The following is a 25,020-nucleotide window of genomic DNA, read 5'->3' on the forward strand; positions in this document are numbered from 1 at the left end:
GGACGGAGCTTCATTGTTCACAAGAGGACGAGGAGATCGGAGGCAGATGCCACTGAGGAATGGATACACGTCAGCCATGAGAGAGTGATCGGCTCTTGTTCGTTCGTTCTTTTCTCTTCTTGTGTTGGTTTCTGTTCTGATCTCATTATTAAGTCATGCAGCAGTTTCGCGACAGAACATGAGTCTGGATGTGACAGGCTCTTTTTCTTGTCAATGCTTTTCAATGGCTTTAATATATGTTTATAGGAACATTCTGCTATGAAGATCCAGTGGAACCCTCAGCGTCTTAACACTGTGCCTTTTCTATAGTTTGGAATAAGACATACTAAAATAACTACATAACGGACAACACACAGAACTCTAAAGTCATAAGTAAGCTTCAAACAAAGTGTTTGTTGGACCGAAGCTTTCCAACATTGGAATTTCTGCATTTATCCAAAACCAGAAATCCAGCAACCACACCACAATCAGACATGTAAGAGGTAGGCAGGCTTGTTTCTCTTCTTAACTCTGCCACCTCATGTGTGAACAAATACAACACCATGAATGCCTTTGAGGACAGACCGCCATTATCAACATTTGTACACATCATCACGTCGTACCTCTACGACAGCAGGTCTGTTCCGATGGGTTCAGACAAAGCTGTGGGTGAAATCGTTCATCTGAAGCGCACCGAATCCTTTGATATATTTTAAAAATGTGCAAAACCTTGTGAAAACCCCAGACTGTCAGGTGTTTGTTGACATAAAAATCCTTTTTAATAAATTCCCTTTCAGTACTGTCATGCACTGTTCCAGCTTTCATCATAAAATCTGACATTTGGTCCCTTTCAACAAATTTGATAAATTACTCTAAATTACATTTAAATTATGCAACAAAAGTTCCATTAAAAGGCACACTGTCCAACCAGCAGCATGTAAGGCCTCGTGTACAGGAACAAAGGAACTGGCCGTACAGATGGAGATTTTCATAACACAAGTTCTCATTTCTTAGTGTCAGTCAGGATGATGTTGGCTGTGACAAACATGAGGCAGAAGGCGGCCCACAGCAAAACAAACCACACCCAGAAGGCGTGGCGGAAAGGAGACTGGTGCTTGTTGACGGCATCTCTGCCCATCACAGGCTCCAGATGGCGTCTGGCGTAATACACAAGGAAGGCTGGGACAATGTACTGGATCCCTGTGCCAGCATAGGACCCTGTAATACCCACCAGGGACTCCAAGTTGTGGGTGCAGAAGGCCACCACGATTGGTGGCACCAGAGTAATGAGGGGAAACACGACGCGGTCCACCACCCATGGGTAGGTGCCTCCGTCCCGGTGGAACAGGGTCTTCCAGTTGTTGCGAAGCGTGACGGCAATGATGGGGAAGTTGGTGCTGATGGTAAAAACGGGAAACAAGCCCAGGAAGTAGCGCAGCACTGGAATATCTAACACGCTGCAGTTGTCTGTGAAGTTCAGGGTGTACATGTCATGCAGCAGTGAGCTGTCGAAGCAGAAGATGGCGGTGAACGAGAGAAGGGCGTAGAAGCCCAGGATCAGGACGTAGTCTGCAAACACCAGCGTGCCGACGCGCTTCTTGTCGGAGATGGGCGTCACCAGCGAGGGCAGCGAGTGTTGGCACATGAAGGAGTAGACGCACACCCCGAACAGGTTGGGGACCCCAGAGAGGGAAGCGACTGGTGGGTGGATCTCACCTGGGCCTTTACTGATGCGGATTAGAGCCAAGATGATCATCATGGTGAATGCTGAAAAAAAAAAAAGAAAAAAAGGAAATTAATTTAAAGATCATACTCTCAAAAGTGACAGAAAGTGTATGATCCAGCTGTACATTTGACCATGTTGGTAAAAGGGATGGTACAACAAAATGGAGTGTATTTGTCTGTAGGTAAAAGGTTTGGACATATTTTGGCCATGTACAGAAGCAAAAACAAAATGCTTGCTCTGTAAAATAGTTTCAGGGTTGTTTAACTTGCAAAATGTCTTATTTAACTGGTTTGAGACAATGTCATTGACTGATGATCTGAATTGACTGAAACATTACTCAAACAGAGCAGACCAATAAAGTCAAAAAACCAATATGGAAATGTCAGTTCAATCTCAGCAGCAGCTATGATAATCAGCTAGCATTAGCTGACATAAGCTAATGCAGACAGCAGACCAAGCAGGGCTGGAGGTATACATGCTTTTTAACCCCACGCTTGTGTTGACAACCGGTTGTGTCATTATTGTTTACTCATGTTACGAGGGCACACAAGAGGACTCAGACCATGTAGCATTTGCATGACGCAAATATCAACACTGGCAGCACTCGTGGAGGTTAGTATTTTGTTAGTTCTAAAATTACAGTGGACAAAACTGCTAAGGTGTCTTGACTGGTGGACATACTCCATAGCTCCACCATGCACAGACACAACTCTCTTGGACTTGTTTCCAATTATTTTTTGCACATTTCCATGTTGATTTTGAAAATGGCCCTGATCTCTCACCAATTATTTTGGCAAGCACTTTGCAGGAGCAATGCCACAATATACAGATGCAGGTAATTGTGGACTTGTTCTAACAAAGCTTTCTGCCATTTGTATCTGCTGATGTGCTAACTGGCACTGTTACATCCCCATATTACCCCTTTACTCCTTTAAAATTCAAATGGCAACGGCATCTTGTGGACTTGTTAATTTCTGAGAATGTGTACAACCAACGCTAAAACTTAGGCTGGAGAAAAAAGCAACTCCAGCCTAAGTTTTATCAACAAAAACCCAGAGTGCATAAAAAGACATTATGATTTGAACGTTGCATTTGTGAAAGGTTTATAACAGTGTGCGCTGCAGCTACTTGACAGTCATCAAGTGGTCAAGCAACAAGAAAGACACATGAAAAATACTGATGATATGCTATTTCACTTGATATTTGGCAGCTTTCCCTTCAATGCACTATTATGTTCTTGTTCAAATGCCAAACTCTACTCTGTTTGCATGCCAACAAGGCCGAGCTCAGCTGCAGCGTAACCACGAGGAGCATGCTGGGATATTGAAACAGTCCTGGGTCAGCTTGGGGACAAACCCTGAAAAGATCCTTTTATTAAGCCCCTTCCAGATCCCACCACCTTTGTTCTTGACATCCTCAACTCAATTTTCCCTTTTATTACTCAGCCAATGCGAAAGAAATAAATACGCCTTTTAATTACGACCGTTTTCCAGCGCTAATCAGAAAAAGATTAATGTGCCATTTGTTGCCTTTGTGCAACCACAATGAAAGAACAGCGGAGATAAGGAACACCATGAATCCCACATTATTTATACTCCTAGGGAAAGTACATGTCGTGGACTTTTTTTTTTTTCTCTTGGCTTATCGCTGCATTGCACATCACACAACACAATAAACAAACTACCTTCAACCAGTGTCGGTTTGCACTGGGAAAACATCGCCATAATCACGCTCCACACTGTAAAGCAAGCTCTTTTTTTCCTACTAATCCCACTTCCTACTGATTAAGACGGCTTCCCACAAAATACAAACTGGGAACACCAAGTGGGTTTTTGTTCTCTCTGTAGTTGTCATCTCTTGGATTCTCTTGGGTTCTCAGGTCATCTGCCATCTGGATAACTGCTCCCAATTGGAGTGAACCTCCAGAAGACATAGAAGTCACCTTGTGTTTAACTTCTACTTTGGTTTAAATCCAACTTAAATCTTCTTTTATATATTTCTTTTTTGATTTCTACTTTTTCAATACTTGTGCTTCTTATATATATATATATTTTTTTTTTTGCATAAACACCAATCTGGAATCAACCTTGATGTGAAGTGCCCATAACATTCATTTTCTAGATCTCATTTGGTGTAATCAATACTGATGCCAAAATGCTTTTACGACTGCTTTTAAAAAGGAGGGCAACACACCTCGTATGGATAAAGTTTATTTTCCCAGCGCTGAACTGTCTTCCAGCTGTTTGTCCCAGAAACATCAGGCGTAAAAAACAAACTAGGGAGCGTCTCATGGCCCAGCATAAAATCGAGTGAAGATCGAGAGCCCAGCATGTCTCCGCCTCCTGCTGTTCTCATCGCATCTCCAATTGATTCCTGGAGGTGCGTCTCTGGGAACTAGCATGAGTGTGTCTAAAGGAGACTCCTGAGCGCTGCATGCAGTCCTGTTACGGGCTGACGGGCGACGCGGCCCAGTAAGCCATCGCTCTTCCACACACAGTCAATCAGCCCGTGACTCCAGGGGTTAGTCATAGCCTCGAGATGGCAAGCAGCCAGCTCTTCAACTTTCATCATCAGCTGTCCTTTAAACACAGGGTGACATTTAGGAAGTGCCACTCGGACTATAATCTGCCACACATGTGCAGATAATTAATCTGTACCATACAGCTCCATATACTTGGACTGGCTGTAATGCATGACTGAAGTAGTGACATTGCTGCCGCCTTTGATGGAAATATTTAAGAGGGCAAGTACAGCTGCAGGTCCAGCGCCGAAACAGGGTGTCGGGGAAGTGTGCGAGCTGGAGACTTTAAGTTTGTAAAATTTATCTGCTACAGTGGTGGTCCTGCAGTTACACTTTAATGTATGTCAGGAGGATAAAATTAAATCCAATTATCAGGGATTGAAGGGTACAACGGGAAAGAAAAGAATGATCAATAAGAAAAGCAATAACGACAGAAATTAACAGCAAGAACGAGTAAGTAAAATAAGAACCAATGGCACTACTACAAAATGCATATTCTTAACATGATGATGACGATTAAGACCAGTAATTGAAAAGCAGTGTACAAAAATATGGTATGAAGATTGAAAAGAATGAAAGGAAAACAGGAAAAAAGAAGGATAAATTAAACCTTTTTTTTCCCCATTGTGTTTGTGTTTCAGTGTGGATGGAGTCTTTACAAAAATGAATTGAGAGCACAAGGATGGATGCTGCGACTGCAGTCAATCAAAGAAAACCGTTCACTAAAAGTTGTACCTACTCTTCTATAATCGATGTGGGGGTGGCTAGCCTTATTAGCCTAAATTACCTATTTTTTAAAAACACATAAAGCTAGTATTTGCAGCATATTAAATCGTTTTAACTTTGCTATTTCATACTGAAATGAAAAGATAACAACAGAACACACTAGCTGTTGAATGGGAGCACGTCGAGCAGCCAACAGACCAGTCGACCTTGCCCTAGGAGATGTATCATTTCCACATAGTGAGGGAGATAAAGCCAAGCAAGATTATTATTTTGTTTTATTCTTTCAAGGACTAGGAAGTGTGAGACTCTAAATGAAAAATAAATACTGCAAATATATTCTTTCAGATCTCTAAATGTGGATCTATGGGTTGTTGAAACTGGAAGTATAACAGTTGACACAGCTATTATCCTCACCCTTGTTTCCCACTTTACTTGAGTTCACATCAGAGTACAGAGTAAGCGCTCGCACACATCAGTGGTCTGAGTGTGTAAAACCTGTTGCACAAGTGTTCAATATTTAATGGATCTTTGGCTTGCATCCAATGTAATCTCTGAGCTCTGGGGAAAAGCTCCACAACTTCCCATTTTGACCTTAACCCCCCAGCATACATGCAGGTCAAACGGATGGGCAACAGACCAGATTTCAAGGACAAGGACACGCATGTTTAAAAAAGTCCCAGTAGCATAGCATAATATCTGTGTCGTTTGAAACGTGCTTGCTGGAAACACATGAACCCCATTTCTGAATCGACCTCCCTCTCTCCAGAAACATCTTTAATATGTGAAAGAGTCACCACTACAACCCATCTGTCTGCTCCCTTTGCTCCTTCTGCCTTCTTTCTCCTTCAAACTCTCCTCTTATTTCTTTCTGTAAAAAGTTTTGTGTGAAACAGCGACTACTTCCACCTGTCTGTCTGCCGTACACAGGGGAGAAAAAGGTGCAGGGCAGGAGGAAGGAAGGAAGCTTTTCTCCACCTTGACACCAATACTCACAGGCTGCACAGGAAGCAAACTCGCATGGGGCTTTTAATTAAGAGTGCCTCAGGGTGGCTCGGCGCTATTACATTACCTAAAGCACCTTCTTGCAAGTCTGGCCAAGATTAAGCTGCTGTAAGAGAGCCTGTGAGAAAAGACAGCACAGCTGGTTATACTGGGAAGCGCCCAGTTAAATGTTAATGAAGGGTAATAACCAAATACTATTCAGAACCCCTTCAAATTGCAAAATCGGAAGCATGACATGTCTTTTTTTCTGCCCACAGATCAAAAGGTTTTATGCAAATTGGCCACAGATCTCTCATTTATCCTACTAAAGTCACAGGAACGAACCCGTTATTTTTCAATGAAATTGAAAGTCAATCAGATGGTAGAGAGGAGCTGAACACCAAGAACAAAGCCACGAGAATGAAGCTTTTCATAATGTGCTCATTTGTCACCGACCCCCGGCTGCATAATGCTACACAAGGTGGGCAAATCACATGTGCCTGTGGCAATTTTATCGCACTTTGCACCTATAGCTATGAATCTCAATGCTGAAACACTATGCAGGCATGAAATAAAAGCACATTAGCTTTGATCACCTTGTCTGTTTTGAAGGACCAGAAATTTATTTACATAGTAAAATTAGTATGGCCTCATAGGTCATCGCATCGAGGTGAGAGATGAGCGTAAGCAACATTCCCCTGCATTATTCAGTGACAGCTACAAATAATATTGAAACCAGTAACGCATACAGATGAAAGTACATCAACCTGACATTCAATTTTAATCTAAGCTTGTCATCTCTTCTTAGCCATTATTGCCTCTGCCTTCTTTTATGGTCGTCTTTCATTACTGATAGGATGAAAAAGCCTCTTTAAAAGATGCTGCTGACACCCTGATGAAGGCTCATCTCGCACATTTCTATGCCTATCCAGCAGCAACGCCCGTCTTTCCAAAGTCCCTCCACGAGAGTCATTCATTCGGTCGGAAGAGTTATTTATGTCTGCAGCTTCCTGTTGAGAAGCAGTGATTAGATGCACTTTCACGTTGACACACTGGGTCCCGCCAATACTCTCTACCATGCTTGACATGCGACAACAGGAACTGAGTAAATTGAGCAGGTGTCAAACAGCCACATATCATGTCCACATAACTAGCGTGCGTCCATCTTGCTGCTGGTGATTTATGTTATCCGAATGGGGACGGCAATGACCTTGTGAGGAATGCCTCAACTTAATAACTCTCCACATGAGGCTCTTACAGCTGCATTGTCTTGAGCAGCAAACATAGCAGTTGCGGTTAAGCCAAGGCTGGCAGACACTCTCAATGCTCCAAGGAGTCATTGACTTGCCTCTGGAGGAAGACTCTCAGAGCCAATCTCATAAGAGATGGGAATCCTGGACTCAGTTAATGAGTAGAAAATGGTAGAAGGTGAGAGGTGATCAATCTCATGTGCAACAGAGCACGAGAAAGCCGCAGGTTGGGAGGTCTCGCTCATTTCAGAGAACGACTTGGACACTTAAATGTGAGCGATTCATTGACAACGGCGGGAAGGTCAAGGACTTCTCAGCTGTGTTTTAATGTTTAAAAGAGCAGCACTGCCGTGACAGCGTTTTGAACATGAACAAAACACACCGTACTCTCAGGTAGCGTGAGGTTCTGGTGATGCTGCTCGGCTGTTTTCGCTTCAAGTTTGCCAATTTAAACACTCCCCCCTCTAGTGGCTTTAGAGCACAGCAATCATCCCATCATTAATTAAGAGAGACACTCCTTGAGCACTCTTGGATAATCTCTGTGGTAATTAGTAGCGCCGGCTTTTTGCCCAGTTCTCACCAGGGTTTTAGGTTTTCATACTGTGGTAGACCTCTATCACTTCAAACCTATCAGGACCGGAGCTAGCGGGCTGCCGCTGCATTCGGTGGGCGGCTGGGTGATAAGTGGCTGCCTTGCCTCGTAACAAGTTCTGTGATGTCAGATAGGGATATCAGTAAACACAGCACAGAGCAGCGCAGCAGTGGGCCTACTGTTTAGCACCCCATACTGCCGCTCAGGTTCACAGGGATGAGCCAGCCAACCTCCGTGACACTAACAGCTTCATGAAAACATCAATTAGTCCACTTACTCAGTCAGAGCTCGGGGAATCTGGACATAACCACAGATAGAAGTCAATGTTTCTATACCCTATAAAGACAAAGACCAATCCAAAGAGACCCCATCTTTTAAAGGAAGTGCTTGCGATTATTCTATTACTTCATTATTGTACACTAAACAGGTAGAAGAGCAAATTTTCTATTTCACTGACTTAAATGTCATAATAAACATGAACAGAAATAGTGCTCAAACTGAAATGAAAAGTTTCATTAATCAAGCAAAAATTCCATCACTTCCCTCCTTCTCAAATTGAAGGATTAATGTCATTACATTTTCTTTTTACTGGTTTCTGATATATATAAATATATTGTTTGGGGCTCCAGTGTGGATCCATTTAGTCACATTTTATGGCCTGTTCTGGAGACCATACTACTAAATTTCATAACTAGGAGCACCAGTGTGATTTGCAAATATGCCTAGTGTTTTTTTTTTAAAATCATCATCGTACATCATGTGAATCATCAGGAGGGAGCGAGAACTGGGGCGAGTGTGTCTGTGTGTGTGTGTGTGTGTGTGTGTGTGTGTGAGCAAGATAGAGAGTGATTAGAGTGGAGAGCTAACACAAGGCTCTCCTCATCATAACAACGTGGGATGGAGGCAATTCTGCACGGGTCATCTAACTGTGTCCGGTCCGTAAGTACTCCGGCTATCGTTTGGCCCTTTGGTGACAATGAAAGGAACTGTCGATTCATTTTTCAAAAGAAAATATCATTCAGATCCTCCCGTGCCACTACAGACCCAAATTTTCAATCAGCAGGTAATCTCAGGGGGTGTGAGAGTTTTTCTTTCTGACAGGAATGGTTCACACAGGTTACGTGGCACAAAAATTTGCAAAGGAAGGAACATCGTGCATTGCATTTACTTTTCGTGTGCCTCGGCTTTTGCAAGGAAAACCAAGTTCGACTACAAAGCTTAAACATGAAACACTCGTACAGCACAAAAAAAGGACTATGAAGTATGTAGATGCAGTGATGGAACTGCTGCACCTCTAACCTAATGATTCTTTTTAAAAATCTTAAAGCAGTGTGTAAACTATACCATGGATTTCAGAGGAGTTCACTTTTTCAAGGTCAGAACTAAGAAATGCAACATTTATAAAGCACTTAATTTAACTTTTATCATTATTCCTATAATTAAGAATATGAATAAAACAGATGAAAAGGAGCTGCCGCCGCCTGCTTTCAGCACTATGCAGGGTTAGGTTTGTTCTTCTGTATTCTTCTTGGCAGTTCATGCACCAGTGAGGCTGGCAAGACTAGCATGCATGCTGGCATCTTTATTAAAGAGAAGTAATGATGAATCACGCTCATGCAAGAATCATCAATAATACTCAAATTTTATGCATGATCCAAGAATACGACGATATAGAAAAATAGAAATGCATGGCAATTAGTATACTGACAATACGAGGTGTGTCAGAAAAGTTCCAGGAACGGTGTCACAAAAGAGACGATCAATCAGCACGTCTACAAAGAGATCCTGCGGCGTTTGCTGTGTTCAGAAGAGGTGAGAGTTGTGGCAGGACAAGTCATGGCTGCTTCACCATGACAACGCGCCTGCTCACAATGCCCTGAGCATCCCACAGTTCCTGGCTGAGAAGCACATCGCCGTGCTGGAACAACCTCCCTGCTCACCCCACCTGGCTTCGTGGGTATTTTTCCTCGTTCCTCGTATTTTTCCTTGCTCCTCATGCTCAAGGGGGTCATCAAGGGGACCCGTTTTGAAGACGTGGATGACGTCAAGATGGTCATGACGGAGCTGTGGAGGATCCCAGAAGAATCCTTCATGGAGTGCATGGCGGCGTAGCAGAGAATGCTGGGAAAGTGTGTTAGACTCCAGGGGGATTACTTGGAAGGAGAAAACTTGTAGCTTGTAGTTGGGATTTGAAATATATCTTTTGTGACACCAGTCCTGAAACTTTTCTGACACACATTGTATGGTAGCAATCTTCCTAAATTAAATACATATATATATCAAGATTTTAGAGGTGTTTATAGCTTATTTATTAAGAAGAACTAAGCTCCTTTGGGATTCCATGTTGTTCACACCTGATTTTAAAGCACTACTTCATTTTATAACTTTATACTTACATAAATATAATTATAGAAAATAGATCGCAAACTGGCGATTTATTTACTGTTCAATTTAACTGTAATAGAGTTAAGATAGAAAAAATATAAATGTGTTTCACTGTATATAGTTTTAAATGGTGATAATAATGATGGTCATTGTTGGTGAAAACATCGTCAGTCACGTCCACATACAACAAAAAACTTGTGTGTCACAACATTGTGCAAGAATTAAATGGTCTTTTAGAAGATTGTGTGGAACTAAAAAAAAAAAAAGGAATGTACACACAACACAAGAAGTCTGACGTTAAGGCTATGCATAATGCTTAACTCAATAAACAATAACATCCCTGCCCCAAAACAGCACTCTACTGTTAATTAAACGAAGCATTAATGATTTGTTTTGAAACAAATAGCTGAAGAAGCAGCTTTACATTTTAATTCCTCTAATCAAATCTTCCTTGCCAAGCAACGGAGGCATCTCCAAGGTAAACAAAGACCCGAGGTCATCGACCATAATTAAAAGCTTAGTTAGTGGGTATGGGTGCAATTGATCATGTTCTCCAACTAAAGCAGACATCCATCAAGCATTCCCCTAATCACCCTGGAACTCATTTTAGCAGGAAGTCAAGGGTCTCATCATGCAAAGAAACGTTATTAAAAAGCAGGGCAGGCAGACGGGCAATAAAAAAACTGGACAGTGAAAGTGGCCATGATCATGTTGATATTTAGTTACTCTGGAAAAAAAACAAAAAAAAACAAAAAAAAACAAAAAACACCCTAAAGCCTGATGCTTTAGTCCTTGGCAGACAACAGGAGTGTCATTGAAAGCCAGAGAAGGAATGATGTTTTCCAATCTGTGTTTTTTTTTTTCTTCCTAAATGTAATTTTTCAGGATCTCTGAACTGTGATTCTGCTGCGCAGTTCATTAAGACTGGCTCATATTTCATCGTCCCCCCATGAGCTGCATGCTCTGGACAAACTAAACCTTACACTCAACAAGCCACCAGAGTCCCCCTGACCTTCAAAAACAATATCCCCCTTCCTCGCCCATTGTAAATGGCAGCTGAGAATATCCCCGTGGGCAATTTTTTAGCTCTTTATACTGTGTTGTAGTAAACTAAGAGCATTAGATGGATGGTGAGAGCCACGCATCACTGAAACCACAAGGCTTTGGCTTAGAGTTATTTTTTTTTTATTGATTCAGAGAGCGATGATCATTTAGGTTATTTTAAAGATGCAATGATTTGGATGATTTTTTTTTGTTTGCACTCAATTTTTTTAAAAATATGTTTAAAGCCAAGCACAACTTTTAAAAGCTTTTCTTTTTTTTACACAGAAAACGACTCATTTGAATTCGATACTGTGAAACAACAAAAGAGCAAAACTTCCAAGGAGTGTCAATACTTTCTGTAAGCGCTATATCGACAGTCTTCCCCTAAATTCACTTGACAGCAGATTCTTGTGAGCTCAGAAAAGGTGCTTTTTTTCCCAGGGAATGCAAAACCACTAAGAGGATGACTGTTTCAACAAGAAACACTCCACAAAAATCTATAAAGGTGTTCCTGTGAAATAAATGTGACAGCCGCTCTCGGGAAGCACAGGATCCATATGCCACTGACTCAACAGTTAATACAGACAGTAACCCCTCTGAGGCTCCACACCGCTATCCACGCATCCCAGGAGAGATGGAGAGAAGTGATTAATACTCGTTTACTGAGTGAGGAGGCTGTTAACTTATTCCCTTCCTCTCATACCACTCAATATCAATTAGAGAAGCTCTGCACTCCTGTCAGTGTTTAGGAGGTGTCCTTCTGGAGTGCTGATAATGATCCTCTCTGCTTACAGTGGGCAGGAGGCAGGAAGTTAAGAGGCTGACTGCAACAGGTTGCAACATTATTTACCTTACTCAAACATTTATCATTATTAATATGCAAGAAAATGACTGTATATGGTGCGGACACTACACACTGTTAACTCCATTTCATATCTGTTGTGCGGTATAATGTAATACATTGTAAAAGGCCACTAAACTACTCAACCTTTTTGAGGAGTCAAATAAAAAGCTGGCAACACATAACTTAAGTGTAAAGTGCTTTTGTTTCATATAACAACTGCCGTTTGCCAATAACGTGCTTTTAGAAAGACGAGCGTCATGTGCTACACTGAATAATGACAGGTATTGTATGCAGCTCCATTCACATCGATACTGCACAGCGTTGAGAAGACAAAGATAAAGGTTAACACACTCTTGAAATTTCAAAAGGAAATGACTGGCTGGTGCCCGAGTCATTCACTGAAAGACGTCAGACTTTCCAAGAGAGAGCTTAGCAGGACATCGACAGTGAATATTAACATATAAAAGCTTTCCTTTTGAAACACATACAGCATTCACATACAGGACATGGCGTTCCAGCCACTTCCACACCGGGGGTGCGCTCCGACATCACATTTATGGCAATTATGTTGTAAATATGCTGGCTCCGGTTGGACAACAACTTTTAAAAAAAACGTTAAAATCGCAAGATACGCTCCGTTAACATCCATGTTTACTTCCGCAAACACTGAGCACGCTTGTGGCGTGTGATGTCGTTGTGTCCTCTACTGCGCATGCGGGACACTTCTGGTTCGTATGAAGTTCACACAGGAGATCGCATACAAGTCGAATTTAATTGGAAATATAAACAAACACGCAAAAAAAAATGATTTCACAAAAAAATCTGAATTGAGCATTAAGTCCTGCAGTCTGATCGTGGCCTAAGACACTCTGTGTAGGTTTTCCTTTAATTTGTCACCTGTTTGTATTTGCCCACATGTGTTCCTCTGTGTCACATTCTGTTCTGATTTAGGAACAATTCTGTACAAAAATAAATGAATAAAGAAAGAAACAAAAAATGACTAAATGACAGCAGTCAGGAGTTCTGGTTTGTACAAAGGGTATCACACTGACCAAGGCTAATGGCTACTCTGCTGAAAATCCCAGCTTGTTACGGGCAGCATAGCAGCAGGCAGTCACACCATCGCTCATGTTTGGTGTAAAAAGCAGGGCTCACTCGACAAGAAGGTGACCACAGTTGAGTGGCAACGACCGTGACAGGGCCGGAGCCGAGGGCAGGTGGCAGGGCCTCGACGCACCAGCCAGCTGCTACCCCTGACATCCAGCGCACCACGTCCTCACTCAGGGCAGCACAGGTGACTGCAGGTGCATCCAGGGAGAGGTGAGTAATGGTCAGGAGGGGAGGCAGGGTCTCATGTCAGCAGTGTGTTCAGTATAAACGGATACCAACACCCAGGGACACCGAAAATAACCAAACTAAGTTGTGTAAACAACTGCAAAGAAAACCTTTTCCACCATTTCAAAAGGTGAGTATTCAGCTAAAACTAAAGCTGAATGTCTTAGATCATTTTTGTCACTTTAAATGTTTAACCATGTCCGCTGTAGAGAGAGTCAAGTTTATTTATAATTCAGGATCCTAACGAGCTATGATGGGATTCATGCTTTGACACTTGAACTTAAAGTGAAAAGGTTTACTGTGGAGTTTGTCTATTTTTTTGGTAAAAAATACTTGTGCCTTTGAGTCAAAACATTTATACATTTTAATTGGACGTTTACCCGCCAATTATCACTTCAGGTTAAATGCTCTACTGCACTTTGATTTTCTTTGCTATATATTTTTTCCGTTTTGATGAGAGGAGGCTGGATGCAGCTGCTGCTCCTGGAAGACGCTGAAGCGGTTAAAGCTGTAGCTGGGTGCACCTGCTGCTATAAAACCACTATTAGACCAAATGCATAAATGCCAATTCTGGTATGTTTACACTCAAAGCCTCGAGCCTTACAACACCAACACTGGCCAAATATTCTAATGCGGACAAGGCAGACGACGTTTTGGCCATTCGCTTTAACAAAATGAAGCCACACCGACAACTTCTTTGACATGAGGAGTCGCATCAGAGTAAATCTTTAGTTAAAGGAGAAATCTTTGAATTTGTCTCCAATAATTTGGGCTTGTTCATAGTCGTGAAAAATGCGGGGGTGGTCGCAGGTAGTCTGTTACTAATGGATTAATCCCAGAAGGCTATTGATGTAGTGTTTTTCTCTTTAAGAACATAACACTGGTGACTGTCCAACCAATGATAATTTAAGTCAGAACATATCGACCAGCTGACCTGGAGACTACAGCCATTTTATATATATCCCCTCTTGGCATGGAAATGGCTTGCAATCCCAGGAAGAACTCGTAGAAGTGGCTAAGGATATCTTGGGTGACTTTGCCGGATAATCAGTGGCAGATAGTTACAAGATAACGAACGTGTACAATGTTTTTAGGGTGCTTTTTCATGAGTAAATGACTGATGAATTCAACCTGATAACATCTGAGGACAGTCACTTCAAAATCAGACCTGGGCAACATGGCTAAACATATTTTTATTTTGTTTGTATAAATTGATATCAGTAATTATCACATTACATATCTAATAGCATTAATGATGCAGCCCTACCTGCTATAGTGTGTTACAGTTCTTTTGAGAGCAGCACACCAAACAGTTTGGCTAAATCTTAATAGGATAATATATTCTCTTGTCCTTGAGAAGCAGCTCTTCCAGAAACACTCCAACAAACAATCTATAACTCAAACTGTCTTTACACACTGGGAACTGTGCGTGTGGCTCTTTGTACTAAAAAAACAACAAGGATGCACAGCTGGAGAGAAGAAAGAAAAGAAACAAGGCCAATGGTCAAGATTAATGGCTTGATGGACAAAGTAGGCCGTGACTTTATTGCAATTTTAGAACATGGCCAAGACATTTAACTATTGACAATTAATTATTCTGATTCTAAATGTTACGCAAGGCTATTGCGCCCATTTTTAATTTGCTGCAATACAAATTAAGTGTTAGGTCCTTAATTAATTAATAATTATCAGTGCTTACGAATACACTGTACACACAAGTGTAGTTATTTATGATGTGGGGACAATGAAACATCAATATATTGCAATTAGAGGAGCAGTTAAGGGAACAGACAGATAACAAAGCCATGGCTTTATCCAGATTGTCAACACCACTGTACGCAGAGGTAAACCAGAAAGTGGAATACTGATAATAATCACTCATTTCAAAAAAATAACTATGTGTAAGAATACTGACAGTACAGTCCACTACTTATGAGGAATGTTCCTAATGATGGATTTACCTGCTGATTAAATGGAAATTTAAATTGAAGCTTGTCAACTTGTTCACAACAGGAGGCTTAATCGACTTGATAAACCTCCAGGTTATATTTTGTACATTTTCTCAGAGAAACAAAAAAGGAAACAATTTAATAATAATTTCCCTTTGTTGGTTTAAAATCTACCAATATAGAACTAGTCTTGCCGGCGCAATATTCACATAGTACTACAACACAAGTCAGTATAAATTCTACTGCGTGTCACCTACACTCCTGCTAATTACAGTGCTGCAGAGGTGTGTATGTTAGTGAGGGAAATAATTGGCTTGCCTGATTACCAGTCTTCTTTTTTTGTGTAAAATAAATAAATGATAATATACCACAATGGATGGCCAGATCTCTGAGCACCACTCCCCTCATGTTGTTGCTCACAAGAAGCAAACATAAAGCTTCTGCTGGAGCCATTTTGAATCATTAGCCTGTGCTGTAAAGAGCCCTGCAAACGCGACACAACCAATCAATTACATAGAGCCAAGGGAGGGTGAGCTGAGCGAGAGTGAAAGGGGGCAGGCGAAACCCCTGTGTTATTTAGCCAGCCGGATAGTGGACAGTGCATGGATGCTGCTGTTGTTTGTGTGTTGTTTATGCGAGCTACCGCGCTCTGTGCGGGGGTGGCAGGAGTGCCATGATTCAGTGGTGTTGTGATTTTAACAGCGGGCCCAGGACGGACGGTTTATTTTCATCCGTCGCCCTGTGAGTGACGGTCCAATCAAGCTTGGGACGGGCTGTCAAGCCTGTCAGGCTGAGGAATGAGAGGAGATGGGAATCAAAGACACAGAGCAGGGCCGAACCATGATGGACGGACCTGAGCACAGCAACCACACGGGTGAGGGCGGGAGGGAGGGATGAAAGAAATGGGGGGAGACACTGATAAAATGGAAATATGTGTGGAGAGAAAAACAGAGGCAGAAAGAGAGGGCTCAAAGCCCGCTATAAAAAACGGGGAGAGAATGGTGAAAAGCAAAGAGGAATATCCTGTTTGAAGAAGTCAATATCATCAGCGTTTGTGAGGAAATAGCGTAGGTTTTCTTCTTACCAATCCAGCGCATGAGCGAAGTGAGAATCTGAAGATATTTGGTCTTCTGGGCACTGAAGAAGGTGAACGGCCCCAACAGAAGAGTGAACACGCTCTGCAAAAGAGAGAATTTATTTTAATATATACATATTTTTAACTTTCTTAAGGTAAAGCACGCAGTCGAAGAAACACAAAACTGCATTGAAAGAAAAAAACAAACACGATATAATTATAAAAGAAAGAGAATGTGAGTCATGGTCAGGTAAAAGCAAGCTTAAAGTGAGAGCCTTGCTTTACTATCCAAAGATAAGAGCAGGCACATGCTCAAAGATCATGTGCAAACGTTTGATTTACAAGGACTTAATATACTGAACATCTGCAAAATGCTCCATTTGAGATGATTCTGATGTTATTTGTTTCTGAGATTGCAAACATGTTATGGAATTTTTTTAGGCTGTATTTCAGTATGTTGTGAATGACAGAAAATTACGTAAACAATCAATGTAATATGGAAGTTGTTTATCAGGCAAAAACCATTTGTTTTCTCTGAACATTTCAGCGAGCAGCTTTGTTTTTGACGTACAATTGTGATATGTCCCTGATATGTAATTTTGAAATGCTCGTGGTGACACATCATTCCCCAAGTGCTGTCAAAAACCCATCAGTCCTCTCGTAGATATGTGAAGAGATGAAGAGGTGGACCGATCCATAGTACACCAAAAATTTCAAATCCTCCCAGGCCACAACTTTGATTGCCTATCAGATACTTTTCTTTATCAAGAGCTGCAATCAGAGGCAGTGGCTCAACTACTGTAGCTTCAATCCCATCAGCTCCCTTCACTCCTTCTCCTCAACGCCTGCAAACTTATTCCCTTTATCCATTTCTTCCCTCTGTCCCCATTCTCTGACACTCTCAGGTCTGACTTGCACAGTTTGAGTGGCATGTGATCTCAGAGGCAGTCACTTGTGCGCTATTTCATCTGAAGAGCAGCCTGCAGGGTTTCAAAGAGGGACCTAAACCTCCCATCAAACACATATGGACACACACACACACCAGTGTATGCACCTCTGGGAGGGCAGAATACGATTTCAGTTCAGCGTTGGATGTGAAGAATCAAGCAGAGGATGGACATGAAGACAGCTACTTAACACTTAAACTACAGCTCAGTTTGGAATATCCGCTCATTCACCACACAGTCCACTATCAAATCAATGTTAAGCTTGATTGTTTTTAGTATTTCAAATCTCTTCTTTAACAAATGTATGTTAGGCTAAAGGGAACGAAACAAACCATCTTGGACTTCCAGAACCGAGAGAGGTCTTCACATACACAATCTATTTAAGTCTATTAATGTCCCTATCAAGTTTTTTTTTTTCTTTGCCCCCGTTTTGATCAGTAATTTAATATTTTGTATCTGCCAGTACCCAATACCATTTTTTCTAGATAATAAACACTTTAAGTTTTATAAATCAGTTGTAGTACCTTGTGGTGTCTCTGACTGTTCAATAGTATAGAAACGAGAGGAGCTGTGTTTGCAAGCAGACAGCATTGTGGTGGTTTTGCTAGAACAAGGGCACCACGATAAAGTCTTCTGTGAGGTTCAATCACCTCCCATCTGTGGCAATTGTGATGGATGTGGTGTATATCATGTATTTGCAACTTTGCCAACTATATTAGTGCATGACCAATAGAAAGTATATTATGAATAGGCTAGTTATTGACTGATACTATTGCACATATTAGGTACATTTTTCCAATTTATACCAACTGACCGCAGACATGAAGAAAAAAATGCGCTGAAGTTCTTGTCAATAGTGACCAGTTACAAATTGCATTGATCAGCCATAATGTTAAGCATAAAAACTTGAGCTTGAAGTTCATATAAGCAGTTTGTGCATAGGTACAATTCTACCATAAGGTCCAAGAAGCAGACATTATTGGTGCAATTGTGCACACTTGCACTTTTACAGCTCCAAATTGCTATGTTGTGAAATATGACACCAAGTTGGTGTAAAACAGTGAGTCAAAAGTGTCGATCAGTACCCCACAGAGTGTTTCCTAAGTTTGAACTTGTGAATTAGAGAACAAGGGAGCAATTTTGGACACAGCCGGGGTCCAAAAGATGCACAAATGGACAGCTGGGCGATCTGTGGGCTTGGGAGTAAAAAACATAACAACCCTTAATTCTGCTGAATAATGATGATGCCCGTGTGTCTATATATTAAAGTATTACCAGCTGTCCTCTTGGCAAAGTGCAGTCTAAGCCCAAGCCGAGCCAAAGCATAAATCTGCAACAGCCATTGGAGGTAATGAATGAACCATTATAAGGAGAGATGTGTCTGAAGAAGAAAGTGAAATTAATGGTGGCTGGCTGACAGACAGTATTTCAGCCCTGAATGCTTCAGCTTGGCCCAGCACCTTTGCTTTCTGTTACAAGATCGCTTTGTAAACCTGGGTCTAATATTTGTTACATTTAGGTCTGAAGCATATTTGTCATGCTTAATAAAAATTATGTATTGAGTACTTGGCGAGACATTTATATGATTGTTAGGACTCAAGACCAGTAAGGCACTTTGAGGATGTTTTTTAGTCTAATTATCCTTTTAGTTTTTGCTCATAATGTTGACTTTTGTGGACATCAACAGGCAAAAAAATGACCAAGCATGTGCAACAATATGTACGTCATGTATTGAGGACCAATATTATTAATTTTTAAGGGAATTTGCTTAAATGAAAGGTAAAAGCAATGTTTCCTGAATAGATTCTTGAACTCTATAGCCTTGCTGAATTTCAGCACATGATGCAAAAAAAAAAAAAAAGCAGATTTCAACTAATTATTTTCCCTTTTCCAGGTTCCTGCATACTGCAGCTTTAATGTGTCTGTGTAGACATGAATGTGTATAAACTGAAACAAAGCCACGTTCACTTGAGCTGACGGGTAGGACCGCATTGACACTGGGTTCATGTTGGTCCCTACGCAAATCTTGTGGCAACAGAGGGTTTTAACTTTGATGTTGGTGTTAACGGGCGGTCAAAAATGAACTGTGGGTCCTGGGATTTAGCACAACCAGAAGGATGAAGTCAATGAATGAAGAAGAAAAGACGATTAAAGCGGGTTCTCACAAAGCAAAAGCAAACCAATGCAAGTCTGACATTTGGACAAATGTCCCAGTTGTTACTGACAAAGAGAAACAGAACCAAACATTGTTGCCAGAAATGTGCGAAGTACTGAAACACAACGGGCACAAGTCTGGCACCTCTGGGTAGACGCCACACCTGCTCTGTTCTCCCCAGTCACAGTGAGCTCTCTTTCAAAGATACGGCACTTCTTCCTGCACATTTTGAGATGCTATCGAGACGTGCAAAATGTTTACTTGCTGCACTACAATAGTTGTAATTTTATGAATGTAGCTACAATTTTGCTACAGAAGTATCGACAGCCATGCATTTCTTTATTTACACTACACACTAAAATAATGCGTTTTCTGTGTGGAATGGGAGAAGATACAAAATCAATGGAATTCTACATTGTGCAGGCAAAAATGGTCAGAATGTTGGCGGGTGCAGGCGGGAGTGGACAAACACATTGGGGAAGCAGGTGGTAATGGTCAGAAATGCAGCAGGGGTTTGATTCAGAGAACAGCTCTACACTGGGCCCCAGCTGACACTTCTCCTAAGGCTTTATGAAGCTTTCTCAAAAAAATCTGAGAAAATGATCACAAAGTTCAGCCATTAAGCAAATCAAAACGCACTGTGCAATGACACAGTTGTCATACACAGACATATCATAGACACCCAACAGGTCAAAATCCAACCTGGAGTGGCCGAGATTCAAGTAATAACCCTGAGGGTTAACAGCAGTCTTGTGTTTGTATGTGGGATTCTGGCTGATGAATCTCTCAGCAGTTTCTCGACCCCTCATGAATCAAGACTGTACCCCCAACAGCTTAAAAATTCCCATAAAACCCCATACCAGCCAATGGCCTGAGGACACAGCAAACCACTCAACTGTGTCTCCATGACAAGAGAAATACAAGAAAATAACACTCCAAAAATAAATAACTGCAACACATCTTTGTTAAAAAAAAAAAAACACACACAGTTAGAACACTTAACGATCACACCAATGCAGCAGCTAGGGAATGGGTTTGTATTTCTACCTATATCCCTTCTGTCTATTCTCATAGGTAAGTGACCAAAAGCAGTCTCAATAAATCAGTCTGCAGGTAGCCAAGCGACACAAACACAAACAGATTCAACAGGTTCTGTACATGAAATACTTGTGTTTATGACACTTTATTACTTAAAACACCACAGTTGTTTGCTGGTTAATGATATCTAACACACTATACAGGACAAGGATTCATTTCTTATCACACTTGTGATTTCCTGCACCTTGCTAATATCCTCTACCGATCATGATTTTTAAAACGTACCACCATTTTTATGTTCTGTTAAAACACAGCGCGGGTGTTAATGTCACAAGACTTTATGTTAAATGACCAAAATCATGTTAAAACCACCAAGGCAGTTCATTAACTAGACAGTGAGGACGTAAACTAGACACCGTAAGATGTATGTACTCCCGACAGCAGAAACAAGAACAGCGAAGGCTTGAAAATGAGTTCTTGTCTTCAGTAGAAATCAGATCACAAAGGCACCGGAGGGGCACAGGAAAGAGAAGGCTGCACAGAAAATGACAGGGTTTTGTAGAGAGAGAGAGAGAGAGAGAGAGACCACGGGAATGGAAAAGGAGTAGAGGAAGTGCGAGTGGGTGAGTACAGAAAAATCAGATGCCATGTGTTGCAGGGTGACTCAGACCCACAGAGTTGGCATGGCCCAACCAAAGCAAAGAGAGAGACTGATAGGGTCACTATAGGCACAACCAGCATGAGGTCGCGCTTCCCCATCGCACTTTAGAAAAAAATATGCCTTTTCAGGATAGTGCTACCGCAATGAATGCAGCACACAGATACATTAATACGTCACCCTGGTCATGGTAATCCTAGGAGCTTAAGTTAAAAGCAGCTGGACTTTTCTTTTAGGTTCCAACAGACGTTTCACCTCTGCCTATTTAAATGTGAAAGTGTAAGTAAAATAACTGTGATCATGTTTTTGCCCATAATTAAATAACCCGAGCAAAACACTATTAGACATTAGGAAAGAGCAAACATACAAGAACCCACAGTCAGCTAGCAGATGTGCAGAGTTGGATCATCTCAGCTTTGTTTTCATCTCTTCTGTGGGTGAGAAAAGGGTCACTCTTGACGGCACTCTTTTGTTTATTTGGCAGAAACGTACTCTGTTCGGGGAACCTGGGTTGTGGACACTGTCTCTAAAGGTAAACAGTCAAACAATGAGGAATGCTAACAAGAGTAGACTTCTCCTTCCCAACCATACACCCGTTCTCGTCTCAAGCTGTGTGGTTCTGTCGACATGCAGCTAAGTGGCACGTAATGTCGGTGCTGGGAGCTTTACATGATGCGATCACATGATGAGCCGCTGTGCGATGTGTTTTTCACTTCAGACTGCCTGATGTGAAAAATGATTGAACACATTCTTCATGTGTCAGATAGAAAACTGAAGCTGCACACTGAGCCATGTGCCGACAAGTCGCACGGAAGCACGATTCAGCCGACGCTTGATGATGTCCTTTTTAACCAGCGGCAATTAGATGAACGCCCTTATTTTCAGTGTACATTGTCTGCCTCAGTAGGAAATGTGTGGCTGTGGCAACTAGAAAAAGAAAAACTGCCCGACAGCAAGAGAGCACGGGATGAATATAACTAGAATTTCATAACGTAGACAGATTGAATGACACTTGGATCCAATGCATTTATTCATTTAATACTTTGTTCAGGCTGTTCTAGCAATTTCCTCTCCCTCTTGTTTGCAAGGCCAACATACAGGTTTTGTCTGCATTTTTGCTTCCTCCCCACAGAAACTGCTTATGTTTCATGCTCAGTTTAATAAATGTCGCAATAAACAAAAACAAATTCTGTCAGGAGAAAAGTGGCATGAATCAATTTTGTCTCGATGCCCACTCCCACCCCCCGTTTCCCTTTACTTCGGCGAGCTGATGGGTTTTGCTCCTCTGCTGCAGCACACTCATCAACCATGAGCATTTCACGTCTGACAACAAAGACATTCTTAAAAATCGGCCATTTCTCCTCCTCAGTATGAGACAACACTTTCAGGAACAGCCACCTGGCTGGCTGCAATCACACACTTCAGTGAAATGCAATAAACGGTGAGTCTGAGATGAGAAACTGCAAAGGTGACCAAGGCAATGATGGATACAAACACTGAGATCTGTCCTATTACCTCTCTTTGGAGGGTACAGACTGTTGGTGCATCAGCAAATACTGAGGCAACAAATATGCTTGCATGGCCTGCTCGTATGAATGTAATGTCACAGCGACTTAGTCCTTTGCAGAAAGCAAAGCATTATATTTACAATAAATCATCATTGTTCTGGAAGATTAACAGAGAACGTATCAAGCACTGTGTATAGGCTCGTGTTGACATTTTTAGATTTAAATACAATTATAGGACCTAAATGCAACATTATATGGACTTGTTAGAGTAAGAAAATGTTTTCAAATCATGCTAAAATATATGCTGAAACAAATACAACTCCAAAGCTAAACAAAGGCGCTAAAACCTGCTCCCTTTGATCTTGTATTTTTGATAATTTTTTTATATATTTATTGTTGAGGGGAAAAAAAACAGTTCGGTTAATGAGCGGTTGAAATCTTTTCTGATGTGAACTCCAGCTGCTGTGACAGAGACTTTCACAGATTATACTACTCAGATAATTGCCACCTCATGGGATCCAGGCTATCACACACATTCTTTTCATCTTCATTCAAACGTACCTTCTCCTTTTTGTGGTGACGCCATCATTGCTTTAGTTTCCAAAGCTCACTCCTGTTCCGAGGTCTAATTACAGATCGTGGCCCAAATCATAGTAAGGCTCCGGGAGCACCATCTTTTTTTTTTCTTTTTTTTTTATCATTGCGTAAGCCAGAGTGTCCAAAAAACTTGCTGCCTTCTCTTTTCTAACCCAATTTCTACGTTTTGCACCTCTCTACATGGCATCCAGTGTTTCTTCACAGAGCCATCTTAAGAGCCCAGAGTCAGAGTGGACAACTAATCGAACTGTTTTTGAAGTAGTTGTCTTCCAAAAGTGAAGGTTGAGCGTCCAGACAGAAAGCCGTGCTCTCAGCAAAACTAGCCTGCGTTTTAAAGACCCCTTTGGTGAAAATCGAGCTTAACTAGCATGTCCATGTCACGTTTTGTATTTGCTACAAGGCATACCATGAGCAAAACAAACAATCAAGCTAAGCATTTGCAACTTGACACTGCAATGTACCAATGACAACCTCAATCGTAGCTTACGATTTCCAAGGTTTCATACGTAACATAGTTAAAGAACCAGTCCCGTGAGCTTGTAGATTTTGTCATCATTCTTCGTTAGAATTCAGTTTTGGTTAAGACATGTATGGGTGAATTACCCTAATATTACAACTTGCTATTATGTGCTATTGATCGGTTTTACAGTTTTGAGCATAGTGCTAGGTGAGCTGGTGTGTTCAGAAAAATAAAGAATTAACAAAATAAGGACACCCCAGTGGCCTTGGGGTTCAGGATCCATGTAACCACAAAGTCTCTACTATTACTTTCTCCACTTTGTCAAATAAATGGGGGAGGGGGAAACTTTTTAAAGTTAAAATAAATAACATCACCGCTCTAGAACTTTTCAAGCTCCGTCTGTGGCTGTACGTTATACCCGGAACAAAGTTATAATTTAGAAGTAAGAGATTAACAGGGCTTAGATATGGTGAATGATCTCAATAATGGTGAAAACCCGCCACCAACTGGCAAACCAGGCTATAGCTGTCAATCACTTTCAAAGTCTATCAAGACCACTGTTTTGGATTTGTGCGGTTGAGAGAGTGCAGAGACTATGGAAAGGCATTTAATTGGCATTAGATTGCGTCACTCAGAGCTCACGAGCCATTCCACTGGTCTCTTTAATCACCACATATGCGAGTGTTTGTCCTGAGCCACGTGTTGCACAGGCTCTTCATCCATCACAGTTGGGCTTCATAAGTCAACCCCTGACCGTCCACCCCATTTAAGTAATTAATCAACATATTTTTCTGGTCGGTTCTGTAGGGTCAGCCAAACACTTACGGCGCAGATGTCCTAAAGCTCTCGGACGTCACTGAGGCTGAATTTATACCCTTATGAGCACTTTGTTCGCGGCCGCCACGCTGTCAGGCGGTGCAGATTAATAACTGTGTGATAAATGATTTTGTCTGGTGTCTCATCGGACGCAAAGAGGGTTAATGATAAAATACCCGGTGGACGAGCAGCGATCCCGTCAGGGAGAGAGTCCAGCAATAAATATCATAAGTGCCCTGGTGGTTCCATGTGGTGGTCCAGCCTGGACACTAATAATCCACCCCACAATCAAACAGAGAAAGAAGGATTATCATTCCCAATCCCCACAGTCCCAAGCTCCCCGGCCATTTGTGTCTGATCTTAATCTTTATTCTAAACAGATTTCAAACAGAAAATGCTGCTTCTGTAACCCACCACTGATTCACTCTTTCATA

At 41.5% G+C, this 25,020-nt stretch overlaps 1 protein-coding gene across 1 annotated transcript in view; it reads right to left on the reverse strand.

Annotated features, from left to right (window-relative positions):
• Positions 1–201: 201 nt before the first annotated feature.
• The window catches only part of tmem104 (transmembrane protein 104), a 64,104-nt gene continuing 39,285 nt past the window's right edge, over positions 202–25,020 (reverse strand). The window contains exons 9-10 of the mRNA XM_008294586.1: positions 16,417–16,510; positions 202–1,746 (exon numbers count right to left, since the gene is read on the reverse strand). Coding sequence (XP_008292808.1) covers positions 983–1,746; positions 16,417–16,510 — 858 coding nt within the window. The 3' untranslated portion in view covers positions 202–982. The remainder of the gene's footprint in view (positions 1,747–16,416; positions 16,511–25,020) is intronic.

The sequence above is a fragment of the Stegastes partitus genome, unplaced genomic scaffold (genome assembly GCF_000690725.1).
Source record: "Stegastes partitus isolate 25-593 unplaced genomic scaffold, Stegastes_partitus-1.0.2 Scaffold975, whole genome shotgun sequence".
NCBI classification, from domain to species: Eukaryota; Metazoa; Chordata; class Actinopteri; family Pomacentridae; genus Stegastes; species Stegastes partitus.